This window comes from Lepeophtheirus salmonis, chromosome 13 (genome assembly GCF_016086655.4).
Source record: "Lepeophtheirus salmonis chromosome 13, UVic_Lsal_1.4, whole genome shotgun sequence".
NCBI lineage: Eukaryota > Metazoa > Arthropoda > Copepoda > Siphonostomatoida > Caligidae > Lepeophtheirus > Lepeophtheirus salmonis.
Window position 1 is genome coordinate 1,220,619 of NC_052143.2, and position 20,700 is coordinate 1,241,318.

Consider the following 20,700-nt stretch of genomic DNA (forward strand, 5'->3'; position numbering starts at 1 on the left):
ATTTTGAGGGCCTCAACAAACAAACGGGTGCTATAGCAATGACCACACACTTTTTTTTCAGAAATAGTAAGGCAACGTCAACTATTGGAAGTCAAAACGAGACACACAAATAAAAGGACTTACCTTACTGTCAATCAAAAATCTATACTTCAATTTATGATGTAAAAATATTATGTTTTAGCCCCAAAATGGTGTCTCCATTCATTAGAATGCAATTTATGATCTCAGTGAAAATGTTCTATACAAAATTGTCATAATGTTTATTTCGAAAGCAAAAAGAAAGACTGTTATTATTATTATTATTTTTTTTTACATTTTCAGAGATGAGTAAAGGTATGTTCCCAATTTCCTAATGCAATTCTATTTTTTTTGCTGCATAGGATTGATTACTTTAGAAAAAAGCTTTATTAATATTTTTTATAGGTTAGAAAAATGTCGATTTATAATAACATTATATGCCAAATAGCGAATACTCCTTTACTTTAATCTTTATTGACTAACAAGGAAGGTCTTTTTCCCCTTAGTTGGTCAAACCAAGGGCAATTTGTGGAGTATTTTAATAGTTATGCAATTAAAGAAGGAATTGAAGAAAAACAATCATATCATGAACGTTTTAAGGAATTAAAATATATATTGGGGACCATATTATTAATAAATAAATATATTTTAATTCCTTAGAACATTCATTACAGGATTGTTCTAATTCAATTTTCTCTTTCCTTTCATAATTATTCTACCAATAGTTAAAAAACCCCGGACGTAGTTGGTCAAAAAAAGCAAGGGAAAAAAGATTGAATGTTTCATGTATGGAGCATTTTCAAGTGACGTCATCATTGTTAATGTTGGACATGTGGGGGGAACCAAATCAACCAAGTTTTATAACAATGAAAACACTTTTTATATTTAACTGAACTATTGGATCTCAAAATGGGACCAACAAATAATAGGAACTAAAACTTACCGTCTATCAAAAATGTTTCCATTTGTTAGCTAGTTATGTTAAATAAATGATTCTAAAATATGTTATTATATACAATTTTATTCCTGTGTTGTATATAAAATTAACTTTTACAATGGAAAGCATTATATATTTTTCTCCAGTTATCCGTCTTTTCTCATCCATCCATAATCGATACAAAAACCAATATATTTCCAGGGTTTTTAGTACATTTTACTTTGATTGTATTCAAATATCATCATTTATCATTAGCATTAAGTAGTATTCAAATGAAGAGTACAGTCTTTTTTTATTCATAAATCCATTTCATGTAGTAAAATTATCAACTTTGAGCCCGAGAATGGCGTCTCCTTTAATTATGATGCAATATATTACGTCAGTGAAAATCCTCTACAGACTATTCCTTTGACTTAATATTATATAATTCTTCCCTTTTCTAAACTTTGATCGAGATTCGCGACCTTTTCTTCACTGACCTTCACTGCAAAGGTATACAAACAAACCACCCTAGTCTACATATAAATAATAGAATTGGAGTACTGATTAATTAATGTAGAAGGTAAGTAGTCTATAGATGGCGTTAGTGTTGAAGGAGAATTGACTTTTGAAAATAAAAAAGGAAAAAAGGAGAATTTACACGCTACAATAATACATGAAAAAAAGAAGAAAAAGGGGGAAAAGGAGAAAAGAGAGAAGGAAACGCGATTCACACAAATAATAGTAGATGATGATGCTAATATTATAGAAGAAAAAAGAATTGAATAAACTCGTATTATTATTTTGTTCGTAAAAATAGTAAAATACGGTGAATATCATTGTAAATAAATAGATATAGTTTGCTTTTTTTCTCCAGGGAATGTGTTGCAGGATGATTTTTATTAACAGTACGTTTTAGGTCAAATCATATAAACCCTTGTTCCACTAATATAAAGGATCGATCTTAAGCATTTTATCATTTTCAATTTTTCAAGAGTAAAATTTAAACAAAAGGTTTTGTGAGGACATTTATTTAATAAAATCATCGAGAAATAGTGCTCGCCAAAACTTTTATTCAATATGTGAGCACTCAGCTCTAATAATTTCCTCAATACTTGATCCAAATCCCTTTCAGATATTAACTACCGCGTGTAGAAAAAGTAATGAGCCCTTCTAAAAATACTGTTATGAGCAGGCGTTATTGATTAAATCTTAAAGTTCTGATTATTTTTGATTAGCTTAGATTCTAAGCCTTTGATTGATGTACATGATGTAAAGAAAAATTATGTATATGTCCCGATGGAGGTAAGAAGAGCCCTATAGACCATTTACTCCAGCCCGGAAGCACCACCTTTGACGTCATGAAGGCCTTAAACGTCAGTAAAGTCTGACAGGTGATAAATTGTTTGGATAACCTTAAGGGCAAACCTAAGATTGGAAGACCCATTAAAGTAAAGTCTGAAGACATCATGGAGGCCTTTAAGGTCAACCCAACGATGTAAATGTCAGAGTACACTAAGAAGAAGAAGGTGCATCGATCTACTATGAGCAAGGCCATCCGAAGGATGGAGGAAGGTCGCTTAGAAGAAATGAGACTCCTTCTTCAGCGATAACAATGACCTTTGAATGATCTGAAGCACAGCAGAAACTGGTTAATTTTTTTCACTGATGAAAATACCTTTACCGTTGACCCCATCTACAAAAAGCAAAATAATCGGATGGTATGCTTTGACAAGGCTGACAAAAGCATCAGGACAGTCACCAAGACCAAACATACAACCTCTGTGATGATGTTTGGGGTTGTGGTATCAACTGGAGAAAATATGCCTCCAATTTGGTTTCCGGTCGGATACCGGTTATCCGCAGTTGACTACTTGATGATGTTGAAGGAAAATGTGGTCCCATAGATCACCAAGACCATGAAGAAGTCCAACAAGGTCAAGTGGGTATTTCAGCATACTGCTAATATTGCTAAAGCAATATGAACTTCTGGTACAACAACCTTTGGCCCTCTTAGATCCTGGATCTTAATCCACTGGATTACTCTATTTGGTGGCAAATTGAGAAGAAGGCCTGCAAAGTCCGCTACCTGAATATTTATGCCATGAAGACCTCCTTTAACCAGGAATGGAGGATCATGAAAAAAGACTATGTTGCCAATGTGTGGCTGATGGTGGCCAGATTCATAGTTAATGTGGATAGTAATAGTAATAATAAATTTTCTATGTAGAACATCATCCTGATCAGTTATGAGTATTTTAATGACTACTTAAGGTCAGGTCTCAGTATTTTTTTACATCAGGTATGGAGTCAGACTCGAACTTGGCCCACTCTTTTTTGATGAATCCTCTAGAGGCTGGACACTCCTCTGAGGAGTAGCACTCCAGAAACGTCTAGATAGAATAGTCCATGGGGTTCGTGTCTGGGCGGCTACATGTTTAAGCCCCAAAAGTTGCATCTACATTGAGCATTTTTTAATTCTTAAAGCTATTTGATTTATCAAGGGTTCTTTTTTAAGTAAAAATATTAATTACGAGCTCCCAGAAGGTGTCTCCTTCAATTAAAATGCAATTTATGACGTCAGAGGAAATGCTTTATTAAGGAAAATCCCGTATATATTTCGATCTCAAAATGGGACGAAGAAATAAAAAAAGAAATTGAATCTTACAGGCCATCAAAAATCTATATTTATAAGATTAAAAGGATATTCAAGCGGATTTCATTCAACGAAATAGCAGTTATTTTAAATATCAGATCCTAATATCTACTAAAAATATGTCATTACCTAATTTTTTTATTCACATAGCGTTACAGATAATAACTATGCTATTATATTTGCAAAGATAAGATATTTTTATTTAATTATCCTATTTTTCTCTTCTCTAATAATAATCGATTCAAAAGAAAACTAATAGTGAAATCTATTCCCTAGATATTAATTTGATTTAATTCAAATATATAATTGATTTTTTTTGTGGCAGCTTCAATATTCAGTCTTTATATTTCTGCTTTTAAAGCTAATAAAAGGGAATTTGATCAAATTTGATTTGAATTTTGTTCAAATTATTCAGTAAAAGTATCAAATACTAGCAACATCACCCCGTATTGCCCGGATTTATGAGGCATCCATGGACACACAAACTTTTTTTCTAGAATATAGAGGATAAATCCCCAAGAAAACACAAATCCTCTTTGCCACTCTTTGTTTTTTATGATCACACTCACATGTAATTACTCAATACTTAAATGTTCTCTCTTCAAGAATGAATGGATACAAATAAGAGCTTGAAAAAAATATGCATGATGTAATCAGTGATGTGCCTAACAAGTAAGAGTAATCTGTCTACTTTTTTTCAGCAGCGATTAATCTAATGCACTACAATTTCCATAACAGAATTAAAATTAAAATTACTTACCACTTCATGGAGCCTTACTATTTTTGTTATTTTCCTTCCAAAGTACCCTCTATCCCTTTAAATAGTCTAATGGCATTTATACCATTAACCATGGGAGGGAGAGGACAACTGTTTCTTTGACATACGCTACATGCACCATACCACTATAAGGCACTCAGCATTATATGTCATAGTGTTGATGATGGCTAAAGCACGCTACAATGTTCTAAGTGATCAGAGTGCATTGCTGCCAGACAGATAGAAAAAAAATCAAATTTTATTTTATACATAGGATATTTTTTCATGTGCACTGACAATGTTTGAGAATTGCCCAATTGCGTAAATGAACAGCTTGGAGGGAACATTGGATTTTTTTGCGTCTCAGGGTGACGTGCGACAAATTGTTTCCAGCTAAAGGGCAAGGGGGGCAACTGCTGAATGTAATAAAAAAAGTAAGTTGTAGTCTAACTTAGTTACATTGAAAATCAAGTAGTCAGTAAAGTAAGTGAGTTACTTTTTGATTACGGATTAGTTAGTAATCAGTAGTCGGACTTCCTTTTCTAAGTAACTGTAGCAACTCTGGATATGATGAACCAGGGAGTACCTTGGTCCTATGGTCCTATGGAGCTGGCCTCTTTCGGCTCCCAAACGGCTCTTCAAAATATATATATTACTTTTTTTTAGGGGGAGGGGCGCGATTTCCATTATAAATAAATCCATCATTTGATAAGCCAACTTCTTATTAGTGGGTAGCTGTCTCCCATAGTTCACTTCAAAGAGGCGGCTCACGCCACATCACTATTAGCTACACACGCTGGTTATAAAATATGGGTCTTCAACTCATATTTTATAGACTATAGTTTAGAGTACATTAAAATATGAGTTGACCTAAGCACCAGCTAAATTTCATTCAGATAGTTAGCCTTCAGCCAGGCCAAGATTTTTCACATCAGGATACACTGAAGGTACACTGGACTTCGACAGGTGATGCTGCTATAAGTATGTCATTTCTGCTGTTCAAAGCCTGGGCGACCGAGAAAATTTTCCTGGCTGAGAATATCTTTACAGTCGACGGATGACTCTTCAAGTAATTACGGACTTTTTTGCATTTATCAAGCATTAAGATCTTCATCCTATCGGTGAGATGTCATGGAGTCCTGACAAAGCTTTTAAGGGCAAGGTCATCATGAATTGCCTTCCTGATGGTAATGTTGAACTCGTCAGCCAAGTATCGTATTGATGCTGTTGGATCTTCCTTGACCTTGGTCTACAGGAACTGTTTTGTCACTGTTCTCACAGACACATCGACAATGTCTGGCATTCTTTTTGGATCAACATCCACGTCGAGAAGATCCAAAACCCTTTGCCTTTTTTATTCCTGTTCATTCATTTTTGTTCCCGATCTTGATCAAATCAAGAAATACAACACATGTGTCGGAACATTGCTTGAGATGTCACCTGAAACATTAATTAGCTCAAAAAATGAATTTTAATGATGCGGAAACTTTCCCTGTTGCACTCTGTATATATTTGACGTAACTATTAAAAAGCGTGGTGGAGGTCTCAGCTTCTAAGACATTCAGGAAGATCTAGTTTATTTTTAGTATTTGCCTGGGACAATTTAACCACATTCACAAAAAATCGTTGATTTATGTAGAAAAAACGAAGTGTAAAGATTTTTTCGACGCACCCCGTACATACAACATGTCATTGCTATGTACAAAACCGGATTAAATATTTGTGGTAGATCATAAAAGACGAAGAGTAACTCTGAGGATCTGTTGCAGGGCTATAATTGTAGTTCCTTATAATACTCAAAGTAGAATTGAGGATTGACAACAAAGTAATTCTTGCCGATGGTCACATGGAGTTACACTGATTAAGTATAAGTAAACATTCTAGTATTACATTTACTCCATTTGACATAGAAATCTTCTTTGAAGTCCATATATATATATAAAGCAAATTTCCTTCTCTAGGGGCGCGAACCTACGCACATAGAGTTCAAAAGAACAACTTCTCTCAAGCGCTTTGTCCATTAAGCTACGCCGTTCCATCTTATGTCTATCTCCTTTTTCCCCTTCGTCACAGCTGTTTGTAGCTGTTTTAATAAAATCTCATGACACCAATAGTGCTCCATTGCAAACCATACTTCAAATTGTCAGGGTTACCAATTTGCTTTTCTTTTTGTTATTTTTTTAACATATCCAGAGCATCACTTTATCTACTCAATTTTCTTCTCTTTTTTAATATGATGCGCATGCTCGATGCTATTAGCAAAACGCCTGCGAGATTTCCTTAATATGATCACATTGATCTTTCTTAGATCAAAAATGACTTTAGGGATTACACACATACAGAACAACTTTGTCTCATTAATATATGTAGATAAGCATAGATGCGTAGGAGAGGATATTTTGTGTGGGATTAGTACTTTTTGAACCTTTAAATAAAAAAATAAAAAATACATTTATGTATGTCCTCCCCTTGACCTCCAGTATCTCCTATACCTCTAACTATAAGCCCCCAAGATGGCGTCGCCTTCAATTACGATGCGATTTGGTACGTCAGTGAAACGGCTCTATATCAATATTGAGAGGATTAATCATTTTTTGTTAAGTTGTTTTTATAATGATGACTGAGCGACTACACATCAGGCGAATAGTATTTTACACCATATCTTACACAAACTTATAATAATAATAAAAAAAATAAAAGGTTCTCAAATTACTCAGAGGAGGGGGAGGTTTTTTTCGAACCAATTTTTGTATGATGATTTTAAATTCATAAGTAATTGATATGATTTATATATATGTATACGATTTACTATGATGAACAACACACAACAAACATACCTACATAAGTTAGTTGAAACTTTCTTTCCAAGGAAGGAAAGACGGAATATTGTGTAAGACAATCAATACAGAAAAAGTCATGAATAATGCATAGTACCTGTCGTATGGAGTGTTACCTACATACTATTAAGTCCTACAACTAAACAAAAATCAAAGGACTAACTAGTTAGAGATAAGTGAATACTAAATATATTTATACAACAATAGGCCTGAAAAATTAATTCCAGTGCCCCCACTATTTTGAGAATTTACAATAATTCTTTAGCAACAACAATAATTGTGATTTATTTTCATTATAGCTCTTGCATATTCAAAAACGTTGCGATGAGTAGTAATCCAAACCGGCTGAATTTTTTGGATCGTCCATATTTTATAGGGAATTTTCTTTTCTAAAGATGTTGTTATTATTAGTGGCGTAGCTAGCCTCCCTTTTTTTGAGGGAGTAACAGGTACTTAACTATGCATTGGAAACTTGGGCCAGGAAATGATATGTGATACAAACTGGGCCGCAGCTAACTTAGTCCGTGCATAGTGCCCCAAGTTCCAGCAGGGGCCCAAAAAGCTAAGGTTGCTTAAGACAATGGTTTTCAAAGTGGGGCCTGGAGGGGAGGCTAGGAGGGGGGTGCAGGAAGACGGAAAATGGAGGAATGCTTTCGGTCTACACATACATAGTATAAAGAGAGCCTCAGCTAAAAATGTATTAGTGTAGGGGGGCCTTGTCACTGTAAAGTTTGGGAACCACTGGCTTAAGAAATATTATAGTTATGATATTACAGGGCCCAGACAAGCTGCTTAGTAGCAGACCTGGATCCATAATCTACCCCTTCCCTCTTTTATTTACATCGTCTGGTGCCCAATACGATTTGTCGAGATCCATAAGAAGCCTTCAGCTATTTGGAACTCAGATAACACTGTATCACCCTGGTGACGTAAAAAAAAATCATTGGAAAACGCTGGAATTGCCGGAAAAAAAAGCTCAAAAAATTCACTTATTGATTAAAACTAATTTAATTTTTATAATATACGAAGGTCGTTTGAAAAGTTCATACTAAGCCCATTGATATAATGTTCAGTTAGTAGCGTCTCTTGGAAGATCACACACCAACTTTCAGCTAGATCTGTCTATTTCTTTCTGTTTGGTATTTAATTATCCCTCTGTATCTTTCTTTACCCCTCTCTCTTTCATTCTACCTTCATTCTTTGTTTCCATTCCCTTCTATTTAGCCCTGCAAACCAGGCACCTCTGTTAGTATATATATTACAATTACATGTGCTCATATCAGATTTTTTTATTGCGAGAACTATAAAAAATTCAAAGATAGGGGTCTGGGGCAAGGCCCGCTATGATTCCTACGCCACTGATCTAGAAGTTCCTACAATATCATGATACCAATAGTAATCTCTGGTCAAAAATGTTTTAATTTAATTGTATAATATCCCCCCCCCCACACTTTCCCTAAAATCGACATGATTGGAAATGGGTCATCTTTCTTCGATATCAAAATATGGTCCCCTAATATAGTCTTAACCAGGGCTGGTCAAGCTTTTGAAGAGTAGGAGCCAAACAGCTATCTAGTGTCATGGCAGAGGGCCAGATAGCTTTAGCTGCAGAATCCTGGTGGAAAACCATGTTATTGAATATATATTTGATTTTCTGTTTAGTTTAGAGAAAACAAGTATTCAATATAATTTTATTTAAACAATACCCTTATTTTTTACTACAAGAATTCTATTTAAGAAATAAACACAATTTAGAAGAAAAATCTATATTTTATTTATAAAAAAAAGGAAAGTCGAAAAAATACTCATTATTTAATCATTTTGTTCAGTTCTATATCACGTGAAATATTTGTCAATCACAGGAGCAAAACTTTTATTATGATAATGTCTAGTTTTATAGTGCCGTTTAATGTTAGAAACTTTCATTTAGGATTACTATATTTAAATGATTTTCTATGATAAGATAACGGACCGGTCACTATTCATTAGCGGGTTGGGCTTGCCAACCTCTGGTATTAATACTTTATACAGTATGTAAAAGTGAAGAAAAAAAATCAATATTGTATTCGATTGAGTGTCTTAAATGTAACTTAATGCATGACTTGATGTAAAGAAAAATATATATATCTATATATATTTTATACCCAATTATAAAGAAGACTATATGTCCCAATCAGGCCTAGCACATATTAAAACAAGAGATACGTATATTCAGTTCAGACGCAAAAAAATATAAATTTAATATTTTCTAATATTTCATTAATTTTTCATTAATATGAACTGCAAATGATAAATAGAAGTTGTTTTTAATTTACATTTTATCGAAAAAAATAATCAGAATGCAATCTCGATCTATAACCGTGTTGCATACAGACGGTATAAATACTTATTCACTCCCTAACAGACATATAATTAATCATAAAACATGTTCTTGACCTGTGTATTCCTGATTTACATATCATATATGTACTACTAAATGTCCATCTTTTTAAAGATGAGATGACCCTATGTTTCTTCTAGGCTGTAAAAGTTTTATTAACGAACAATATCAAAAAATACATTTCTAATTAGTTATACACCAAAGTAATACAATTAGATTTTGATGAGCATAGGTGTTGGAACAGGCGGATTGCTTCAATCCTTTTTGAAAGGTAATAAAAATGAAAAGCTGCGTTATTATGTTATGAGTTGAGTGTTTTGTAATAAAAAAAGATGACAAGGAGAGGGTGAGGGTGGGATATATGTGTTGATGTAAATACTGTGAATTGTTTAGCTGGAATGAATTTTCTTTTCCTTAGCGTTTGTTATTATTATTTAATTCCTGTACATCTCTTCCCAAATAGATTCAATTATATTCAAAAACTGATTGAACATTCGTGTGTGCTCATTAAAGACGGCACGGCACGTAATTTCATAAATCCAACATACAACAGAAATCCTCCAAAAAGACACAAATAAAAAAGCCGAAATCATCTATGTAGTAGTTAGACAAATAATTCGATCATACCAATTACCATTAATATCTTATATTATTCTGTTTGTTTTTTTACCAAAAAATTAATTTTCTGTGATAAGCTTTGGAGTTTTGAACTTTTTTACGAAAAAAATGACGATTTTTTTTCGAATAAATTTAATTTTTCAAATTATTTTTTCAAAAATTTTAATATTTTTTGAGTAACTATGGATTTTTGAAATTTTATCCCAAAGAATTTAATTTTTGTAATTTTAATTTTTCAATTTTTATTAAAAATTGATTTTCTGTGAGTAACTATGGAATTTTAAACTTTTGTAAGTAAAAACTTTAAAATTTGAATTTTTTTTATTTATAAAAAAATTAATTTTTCACAGTTTCAAATTTAATTTTCTGTGTATAGCTTTGGAGTTTTGAAATTTTTTTTACAGAAAAATTTGCAATAAATTTTTTTTTTCAATAAGTTTAATTTTCTTTGAGTATCTATGGATTTTTGAAATTTTATCGCAAAAAATTTCATATTTGAATTTTTTTTTCTAAAAGTTCCAACCCAATCCCCCCTCCCTGATATAGTACTGCGGACGCCCCTGCATTGGAGTTAGCCATATGTAGACATTCACTACCATTAATGAATCATATTATTAACTTTGTCATAAACACACTTTTAACAAGTTTTATTTGTGTTTTTATGAAACGTTTAATATGTTATATTGTGGCTGGAAACGAGAATTGCTGATATTCTATGTTCATACACTAGAGACTAATAATAACTCGTTTGTTGGTGATTGATAAATATGTAATATCTCTTAGATAATATACATACATAATTTATATAGTGGAGTCGAGTCCGTGCCCCCCTACGTAGTACAGCAACAAACATATTCTTCTTCTAATATTATCCTTTTGGAATGCAACAAGTTTTAAAGTATGGGATAACTATGAAATAGTCATCCCATGATTCAATGAGAAACAGGTTTTGAGGTTACATAAATAACTCAATGCATACATGGAAGAGTATGAATATTAGTGTTGAGACTCGGTCCAGCACCAAAAAAAAGTTCGGTCTTAATAGATTTTTTCTAGAGCGATTTGGACCGATTTTTCGGTCCAGACCGCGGACTTTTTGTAGATCAACTCTCAGTCATTTTTTTTAAATCTCAAAAGTACACGATCTCTTCTAGTACAAAGATATGATGTTAAGTTATAAACAAATTATCTGTAAAATCGGTCTAAAACGATTTTTGGGACCGAACTAGACCGAATTCTTCCTTTGGACCGATCTAGACCGAATTTTTATATGAGACCGGTTCAGACCGAGCTTTTTTGTTGGACCAAACTAATTTGGTCTAACAAAATTTATAACGGTTTCAGAGCCGTCCAGGATTTCCAGATCGAAACCCAACACTAATGAATATATATCTATGTACATATAGACAGCTTTAGTAGGTTCATGTATACTTATATGTAGATGGAAAGATTAATATTATAGTCAAAGTTGAAAATCCAGTGTGGAATGGACATGTTAAAAAAGAAAAGAAACGGAAAATCAATATGGTAACCCTATCATTTCGAAGAAGGTTTTAGAGGAGAGACGTTTCATTAATCAGCTACAATCAGCTGTGACAAGGGAGAAAGAAGAAAAGGATATAAAATAAGGACATTTGCTAAAATTACTCCGATGACAATCCCAAATTCTACTCTGAGTCAAACAATTATATCTCCTCAACAAATCCTCAGGGTTCTACTACGTCTTTTATGAGCACACACGAACTTTCAAACAGGTTTTTAATATAATTGAATCTATTTAGTAAAGGATGTTTACTACTCAGGAATTAAATAATAATGTCATCTGCTTAAGAAAATAATTTTTTTTTCTTTAATCTACCAATTAAAAATTAACGGACCAACTAAAAAACATATTGGATTTATAATGAATGGGCTAAAATTGAACGATTAACCGAATAAATCAGGCAACATGGATGTTCAAAGCAAGTGGACTAGAGAGGATGTAGACCCCAAAAATTAAATAATTTTTCCTTTTTACCAGAAAATGTAATACTAAAATTTTTTTTTCCATATATTTAATTTAATTTTTCAGTTTTTTCCAAAAAATATTTTTCTATGAAGAGCTATGTATTTGTGAAATTTTTCTGTAATAAATGAAATATTTCCATTTTTTTTTTCAAAAATTATATTTTTGAAATTGTTTCCCTAAAAAATTTCGTCAACACTTGTACATTATTAAAATTTTTGTATTAAAAAAAACTTAATTTTCTGTGAGAAGCAATGGGTTTTTGAAATTTTTAATATTTCTAAAAAAAAATTGGATTTTCGAGAATAACAACGGGGTTTTGAATTTTTTTTTTTTCCAAAAAATTGGATTTTTTGAAATTTCTTTATGAAAAAAATTAATTTTTTGTGTGTATAACTAGATTTTTAAAATGTTTTCTAAAAAATTTAATCGATGACATATTCATTCAAAAATTTAGTAAACAAATTTAATTTTTGCAATTTTTCAAAAAAAAAAAAAAAAAAAATTTGGAATTTATAAAAAAATTGATTATGCAGCTGGTATTTAGGTGGGTGCTGAGATGTTATCTGCGGTATCTCAAAAGTGACATCTCACATGGAAAAAGGTTTTTTTTTTGTAGGCAAATTTAATTTTTGTTAATAGTTGTGAATTTTTGGAGAAAAAAAAAAGCCAAAATTTCTTCATATAAATAATAAAATGGCCAATATATATATTATATAAACTACGAGGGATCAACCAGAAATTATATTCCTGTTATTTCGGAAACGGAGCATACGTATAGAATAACTTATTAATTTGTGTATTTATGAGAAATAATACATTATGAAATAGTCATGACGTATCAAGGGGAGAAGATGAAATCGACAGCTGACAACAAAATACATCGGGTATTTTTGCGTTAGCGAGGTAACGCCGTGGGCTGCGTGCCTAGCTGGAGGAACATGTAGCAGCTTCTAATTTTAAACCAATCAGAATTGAGAACTACTAACCCCTACCTTCCTTGCCTTGAGTGTCCACTCTTTGCCTAAAGTCCTTTACTATTATTCATTCTCTATGTTTACAACATAGAGAATGAATAATTAGCTATATTTTTCATTGTTTTTGGAAAACTACCTTTCTGTTTCAAAAAATTTCCTTGCTTCTACGTACAAGACTCTCGGTGTAAGTACTTGATGTAATAAACTAATATAAGTAAACAATGATCAAGCCCCGTTGTTGACTACCAAATAAAATTGGGTCCTTTATTTCTGTTTCTATTTGGAGGAAAGGTTGCGTGATGCAATAACACCCCCGGGGGATTAAGTCTGTAATATACAAAAGAACACAGCAATGATCCAGGGACTATATTATCGTATATATATCAGTAAATCTCACTGGATTCATATCTCTTGCTGCCTGGTCCATATTAATTATTAATGAAGATAAATGAGAAGATCTGATATTTTTTCATCTTGGAGTCTTTCAGTTAAATAGTCCTACATATATTGATATTTCTTCCATCCCTCTTCTCCAACTCATTTAAATGTAATTGTAACATGTACTAGAGGGGCATAGTACTAATATATCTTTATTAATCGCTGAGTAAACTAGAGAAAATCAATATTTCCTACTCCCTTCAAATGAAGATGGGACAGTTATTTATATTAGATATTATTATCGCTTCCGAGGGCATGTCTCCACTCTCCAGTGTCAGACACACACACTATGAGTGACCCACAACGCAGCTCTTCAATAATTTATGATATGAATTTGTAACTAGAAATGTATATTATACTGTACTTGTATATAAATATTCCGTGGCTTCAAAAATGTAATATATTATATTCATCTAGTCATATCTTTAAAACCGGTTATGGAATCATGTCGACAGTAGCGACATTTTTAAGGGCATTAAAATATTCCTTAGAGTAATATTAACACACTTAGCAATTATAATAGAAAAAAGGATCATCAAACTACATACAATGAATGACCTTTTTGTGTGTGTTTCAATTATAGGAATGACTTAGATATGTCATAGAGAAAGAGAAATATCAGGGGCGTCCGCAGGATTATATTTTGGGAGAGGCTTGGTTTTCGGAATTTTGTCGAAAAAAAAATTGAAATTTGCTTCAAAAATATATGTTTATGAGAAAATTATTTTTTTTTGCGAAAACATTTGAAAAATTTAATTTTTTGTAAAAAAATTTCGAATAAAATGCTTTGGACAAAAATTCAAATATTTAATTTTTGGAATAATAATTTCAAGAATTAATATTTTTGTAAAAAAATTACAAATAAAATGTTATGGAAAAAAAAATTCAAATATTACAGTTTTGGGAAAATAATTTCAAAAATCGATAGATATTTACAAAAAATTATTTTTTAGGTAAAAAGCATTTGAAAAATTAAATTTTTGTTAAAAAATTTCATATCAAATGTTTTGGGAAAATAATTTCAAAAATCCATAGCTATTCACAAGAAATAATTTTTCTTTTGGAAAAAAAATTGAAAAATTATATAGACCCTCCATTCAACCCCCTGCAGACGCTTCAGTATATAAAGGCAACAATTTGCAGGAAACATCTTTATCTAAATTTCAGCTGTTTATAAACTTAGATAATGAGAAATTAAAGAAGACTTCGAAAGGAGAAGACAATATTAATGAGTTAAACACCCAAGAAGTAGTTAATTTTTGTCTTCCTTTGAGGATATTGTTTTGACCAATCATTTAATCAATTCAATTAACTCAGCTACTTAAAAAATAATATTTAACGTAGTGTTGGATCGGTTCTAGGAGGACTAATTTACTTATCAGTCCGCCCACCTCTCCTTTCAGTCTTTTTTATATTTTAGTCCGTGATAAATGGTATCATAATTGAAGGCGATGCCATCTTGGGGGCTTAAAGATGATATTTTTAATACATATAAAGAACAGATTTCCAATAAACCTTGATAAAACTCCATGTCCAACTCCTCCGTCCTTATACGTCAGTCCACAGATCGTTTTTGAGCCCCCCCCCCCCAATACTTCATAAAATACGAACTTACAACCTCATACCCAGAATGAGACCTTCCATTTATTTTCATGATCCTCCAATGTGGAAATTATCCAAATATCTCATAAAGGAGGGAAACCCTCCTACTAATACAATAATATATTCTTCGCTTGCGAATAATGATGTGTTTCAATAAAAAAGGATTCAAGACCTCCCTTAAATACTACTTGATGCTAATCATAAATACTGATATCTGCATTAAATCAAAGTAATATTTACTGAAATCCCAAGAAATTGTTAGATTTGTACAATTTTTTTTTGGATCGAATACAGACGAGAAAAGTAGAATAGTTAGCTAAAAATATTTTACTTTTTCGATTATAATAGTTAACTTTTATCTGCAACATGGGAATAGTATTGTGAAACGATGTAATCACATATTTTTAATCGATATTATGGTAATATATATTATATAACAAAACAAGATAATAGATTTATATATTACATCTATATGCCTATAAGGTCTATATGCCTTCTATTTGTTGGTCTCATTTTGACTTGCAATAGCTTACAGCTTTTCTTAATATTGATGGAAATATTTGTTCATTGTAATACAATTGGTTAGTTAGCTATGCCCCCAAAATGGACGACATCACAATTATGACGTCACATGAAAACGCTCGATACGTTTATTTATTTATGGACTATGAGGTAAATAATTATGGAGTCGAGGTTTTGTGATGATTTGTGGAGTAAATGTTGCGTAAAATCCATTGCAACATCTCTAAACTTAGTTCTCCTCAGACATACAAATTAAAGTTATGTCAACCCATTTACAACTACTAATTAAATTAATTTATTCTATGCCTTCAACATTCTTACCTTAATTGTATCAAATGGATGTCCAGAGGCGATAGCACAAATCCCTCCAAATCCTCCAGACACAAAGTTATTCACAAAGCTCGTTCGTTGTTTCTCAGTCATATTTTAATTTGTGTTTAAAAACTAATGACACTCAATATCCTTAAATGATGTGCTTCCTCTTTTTATTGTAACACAAGAAAAGACGTTGTCAATTGATCTATTTTGGAAACCAGTCCGTTTCTGTGAATGATATAGACAAATAAAAAATATTTGTAGCTTCTTTATGTAAAACACTTGTGTGTTTCAAGAAAGGGGGGAATTGAAATAGAAGGAAATTTTCCTATAACATGTCATAGATAATAAGTAATAACTCATTTAAAATCGCAGCAATTCATTCATATTCTTATCGTGGTCACAGCAGAAAAAAAAAAAAAAACAGAACTTTGTACCCCAGAATGCACGGGAAAAATCATCTTAGCAATGATTTTGTAAATTGGATTCTATTTTGTTCAAATTTTATTTTTGTTATTGAATACACATTAAATTTAAAAAAATAACTCGTCAATCAAAGATGACGTCACATTCTCAAGAGTCCTCCATTGTATTTAGGTAGTTGTATAAATATAAATAACTTATAAATATTTGGATTTACTTTCCATATGGCTCCTTAGTCCCTCGTTCTTCAATTAATATATCCTAGCATTCTTAATCCTGGAGAAATACGATGGATGTAGTCGAATTTTGTTGTAAAGGTCAGTAATATTAATGATTATGTATTAGTGTATATTCATGCGACTCACTTTGACATCTATAATTAACATGATCAGAAAAATATAAACAAATGTTTTCTAGTTTATTAATGACGTCATCAGTTCACGAGGTATAGTAAATGGATACGATTTTTTGAAACTTTTAGTAACAATGTATAGTAATTATACTTTTTTATTTCATGTTCCTGTTCATTTGATTATATTATATATTTTAGAGGATGATTAAAAAATATGATATCCAAAACAATGATGTACCTCCTAACGAAGAAACATACTTTGATCGACTCCTCCAGTCAGAATGGCGAGACCGGATGTGCAAAGGACTCTTTCGATACTATTTTGATAAACCTGAGGCTGAAAAGGGATTGATGGATGGAAAATATGGTTTTTTTAGCACAGTATTGTCCACTTCGTTCAACGAATCGACGAAAACCCCAGAGCATGCTCTCTGTCAATGCTCCATTTGATCCTCAAAAGTTTCATTTTGGAAAAGTCAATGAGTCTGAGATTTTATTTGAGATCAAGGAGAAAAATGAGAAGGATCCTCGTAGACATTCCATTCTCATCAACGCAAGTCCATTTGAGACATTCCACTCACTCCTTGTTCCGGATATTCAAAGTCAAACTCCTCAAAAGCTATCTCAAAAAGCGATTGAGCTAGCTCTTTGCATTATTTTTCAAAGTGGAAGTAGAAGTCTCCGTCTTGCCTTCAACTCTCTATGTGCTTATGCAAGTGTGAATCATTGCCACTGGCACATTCATTACTTGAGCAGAATCCTATACATACAGACATGTCCTTTAATCCCTTTATTCGATTCTTTCCTTTGGGAATTTGAGGACTACTCAGCTCCAGGATTTGTATTCGTTGTTCCACATGAAAAGGAGCTCGTTCCCATGAGTAGAAAAATTCATGCTCTTACAAGTTTTTTGTCGGAAAACAGCATTGCTCATAATGTCATCATGGTGAGAGGAGAGAACAATGAAGTAAGGATAATAGTTTGGGCTCGTAACTCTATTTTCGGAAACAAGGATCCTGGAGCATTTGGTATTGCTGTTTGTGAATTAGGAGGTCAAATTTTGATTTATTCAAAGGATAAATATGACGCTATTACAGAAATGGAAATCATTGATGCACATAAAGAAGCTACAAATCCATACTTTGAAAATGTCAAAGCTCAATTGAACAATATTCCATTTTAATATATATAATAGGTGTATAGTGTTAAATACTTTTCCATTCCCTGGCCATAAAATTATTTTATAATAAGTTGTTAAACAGTATTCTATATTAATTAATTAGTAAGCGTATAAATATGAATGAAATAGGATACAAACGTGTCAGTGCCTCTCTATAATATTTAAATTATATATATAACAGTACTTCATCTAAAATAATACACACTCAGATCCTAAATTACCCAATAATATATCATTTAATCTCAAATTATAAGAAATTGCTTTATAAGATAAAATACTGGTTTTTATACTTATATATTTTTCAAACATGTTAAGCGGACATAGTCTTAAAATGATTCTTTTGGTAAAAAATTTACAGTTTTGTTCTATATCAATATGGATCAATGTGTAGAGGTTGCATATAGCTTTTGAAGTTGTAAATTTAACTTCTTTTTTTGTGTAAATAAATTGAACTCTTACCTAATAAAAAAAGTAACAATTGAGCATTTTATAAAAGATAACTATTTTAGATAAATTAACAATCTTTCAAAAGTTCTTGGATAATTTTCCCTAAAAAGATTATTTCTTCTAACAAATGATAAATAAAATGCCTGTGGCACGTTAAGATGGCCCCCTAAATTTGGATGCAAGTGTGAATCGACTCTGGGAGCTCCATAGCAGTTAAAAATCTCCACAGATTGTATTAAATATACTAGGCCCTACAAGGACTGTGGAAAACTATATAATAACACACTTCATGCTTTTGTGGACTGACCTGCCATCTATATACTAAAATATTTTGTATCTATAAATTTAAAAGGGCTGACGAATGGGGAAGAAAAATATGTTAAAGGTCTTGTTCTTTTTGGAATTTTAAAGAAGAAGGGTGGAAGTTTTTAGGTAACAAGGGCTCTGGACTTTGCAATTCTTAATTTTAAGGTCCTCATCGCCAGCCGACTAACTATCAGCCTATTCGGGAGGATGAGTTGAGAGGTATAATCTTGGCAGCTTCAGCCCGCTATGTCTCTCTCCCAATGATAATTCCTAAATCAGGATGTGAGTCATGGAATTTTGCTGGGGAAGAAATCTGGTACACTCAATCAACTTCACGGAATCATCAAAGTATTTTAAAAAGGGTTTTAAAAAATTTTAACAATTATTTATCATAATTTTTAATTTGCTTGTTTACTGTTTTTTTTTCAAAGATTGATATTTATTTGAAATTCTACCCCGGAGCATTAAGAATAAACTATAATGTGTATTTTTGTAATTTTGTACGCAATTGCTCCGATTTATTTATATATATTTATGTTCTATATAATATATAAACCAATTAAAGAAAATGGTGTTATATACTATACTACCTTGAGCTGGCAAAACTCAGTATCCTCAAAAATGTGGTCAAGCAAGACAAGCCTTCCAATCTTATTTTATGCCCATGTATTTTTCCAATCATCTGCTCTTTTCATTCATTAGAGTATATAATATATAATAGATGTACAGCCAAACCTCAAAATACGAGCAAACATGTTCCAAAATCTAACACGGTCTACGTTAGATTGTCTGTCTTTAAGTTCGTTGAATGATACAGGTTTGTCCACAGGAGGGTGGGCTGCAATCCCTCCCAAATTAGGGAAGTTTTGCTTTTTAATGCAATTGTTTTTAGTCAGGATGAAAAAATTTCAAGCGAAAATAGCGTTAATTTTTTTAAAGATTTCTTTACTTAAATAAATAGGTCATTCGGGCACATAATCTACATAGAGCAAAAAATTTAATGTTTGTATTTTTTTTCCAAAAAATTTAATTTTCTGTACTATAATAACTATGCATTTTTAAAAAATTTTTGGGAAACATTTAATATTTGATTTTTTTTTCATAAAAATTTAACATTTTTAATTTCATTTTGGAAATTTTTTTATTTTTTGTTGAAAGCTATGAATTTTGTTTTCGAAAAATTTAATTTTGAATTTTTTTTCCCCAAAAATTAATTTTCTCAGAATACCAATGGATTTTAAAAAAAATTTCTTAGAAATTTAATATTTTATTTAATATTTAAAATTTCATTTTTGTAATTTTTTTATAAAATTTAATTTCATTTTGGAACTTTTTTTAAAAAAATATTATTTCTTTATTTCATATTGTATTTTTTTATTATTTTGAATTTTTTTTACCTATTTTTTAAATTTTGTTGAAAGCTACTAATTTTTGAATTTTGTTTCCGAAAAAATTTAACTTTTCTTTTTTTTTTCCAAAAAAATTCATTTTCTGAAAACACCTATCGATTTTTTTAAAATTTTTTCGAAGGTGTTAAATATTTGATTGTTTTTTTAAAAAAATTGAACCTTTAAAATTTTATTTTTGTAATTTTTTTCAAAAAATATAACTTTTTAAATCTTGTTCCAAAAAATTAATTTTTTGTTAATAGCTATGAATTTTTGAATTTTGTTTAGAAAAATGAATTTTTGAATTTTGTTTAGAAAAATGAATTTTTGAATTTTGTTTAGAAAAATGAATTTTTGAATTTTGTTTAGAAAAATATTAATTTTCTGTAAATACTTATCAATTTTTGAAATGTTTTTCCTAAAAATTAAATATTTAAATTATTTTTTCCAAAAAATTTTGAATTTCATTTCTGTAATTTTTTCCCATAAAATCCTGTGGACACCCTTGTGATAATCTAAGAAATAGTTAATAAAATGATTCTCTTCAACTCGTATTACTGAGC

The 20,700-nt window shown here is 31.2% G+C and overlaps 2 protein-coding genes across 2 annotated transcripts in view; one reads left to right on the forward strand and one right to left on the reverse strand.

Moving 5' to 3' along the window:
* Window positions 1-16,373, reverse strand: part of colt (carnitine/acylcarnitine carrier protein colt, mitochondrial) — a 39,666-nt gene extending 23,293 nt beyond the window's left edge. Inside the window, exon 1 of the mRNA XM_040724291.2 lies at window positions 16,048-16,373. Within this exon, the coding sequence (XP_040580225.1) occupies window positions 16,048-16,149 (102 nt within the window). The 5' untranslated portion in view covers window positions 16,150-16,373. The remainder of the gene's footprint in view (window positions 1-16,047) is intronic.
* Window positions 16,374-16,488: 115 nt separating this feature from the next.
* Window positions 16,489-18,216, forward strand: LOC121128700 (GDP-D-glucose phosphorylase 1). Its single transcript, XM_040724290.2, is given in 5 exon segments — window positions 16,489-16,638; window positions 16,701-16,781; window positions 16,882-16,909; window positions 17,015-17,185; window positions 17,187-18,216. Coding segments are annotated over 3 exon segments (1,005 nt in total). The 5' UTR covers window positions 16,489-16,638; window positions 16,701-16,781; window positions 16,882-16,888; the 3' UTR covers window positions 18,000-18,216.
* The last annotated feature ends 2,484 nt before the right edge of the window (window positions 18,217-20,700 follow it).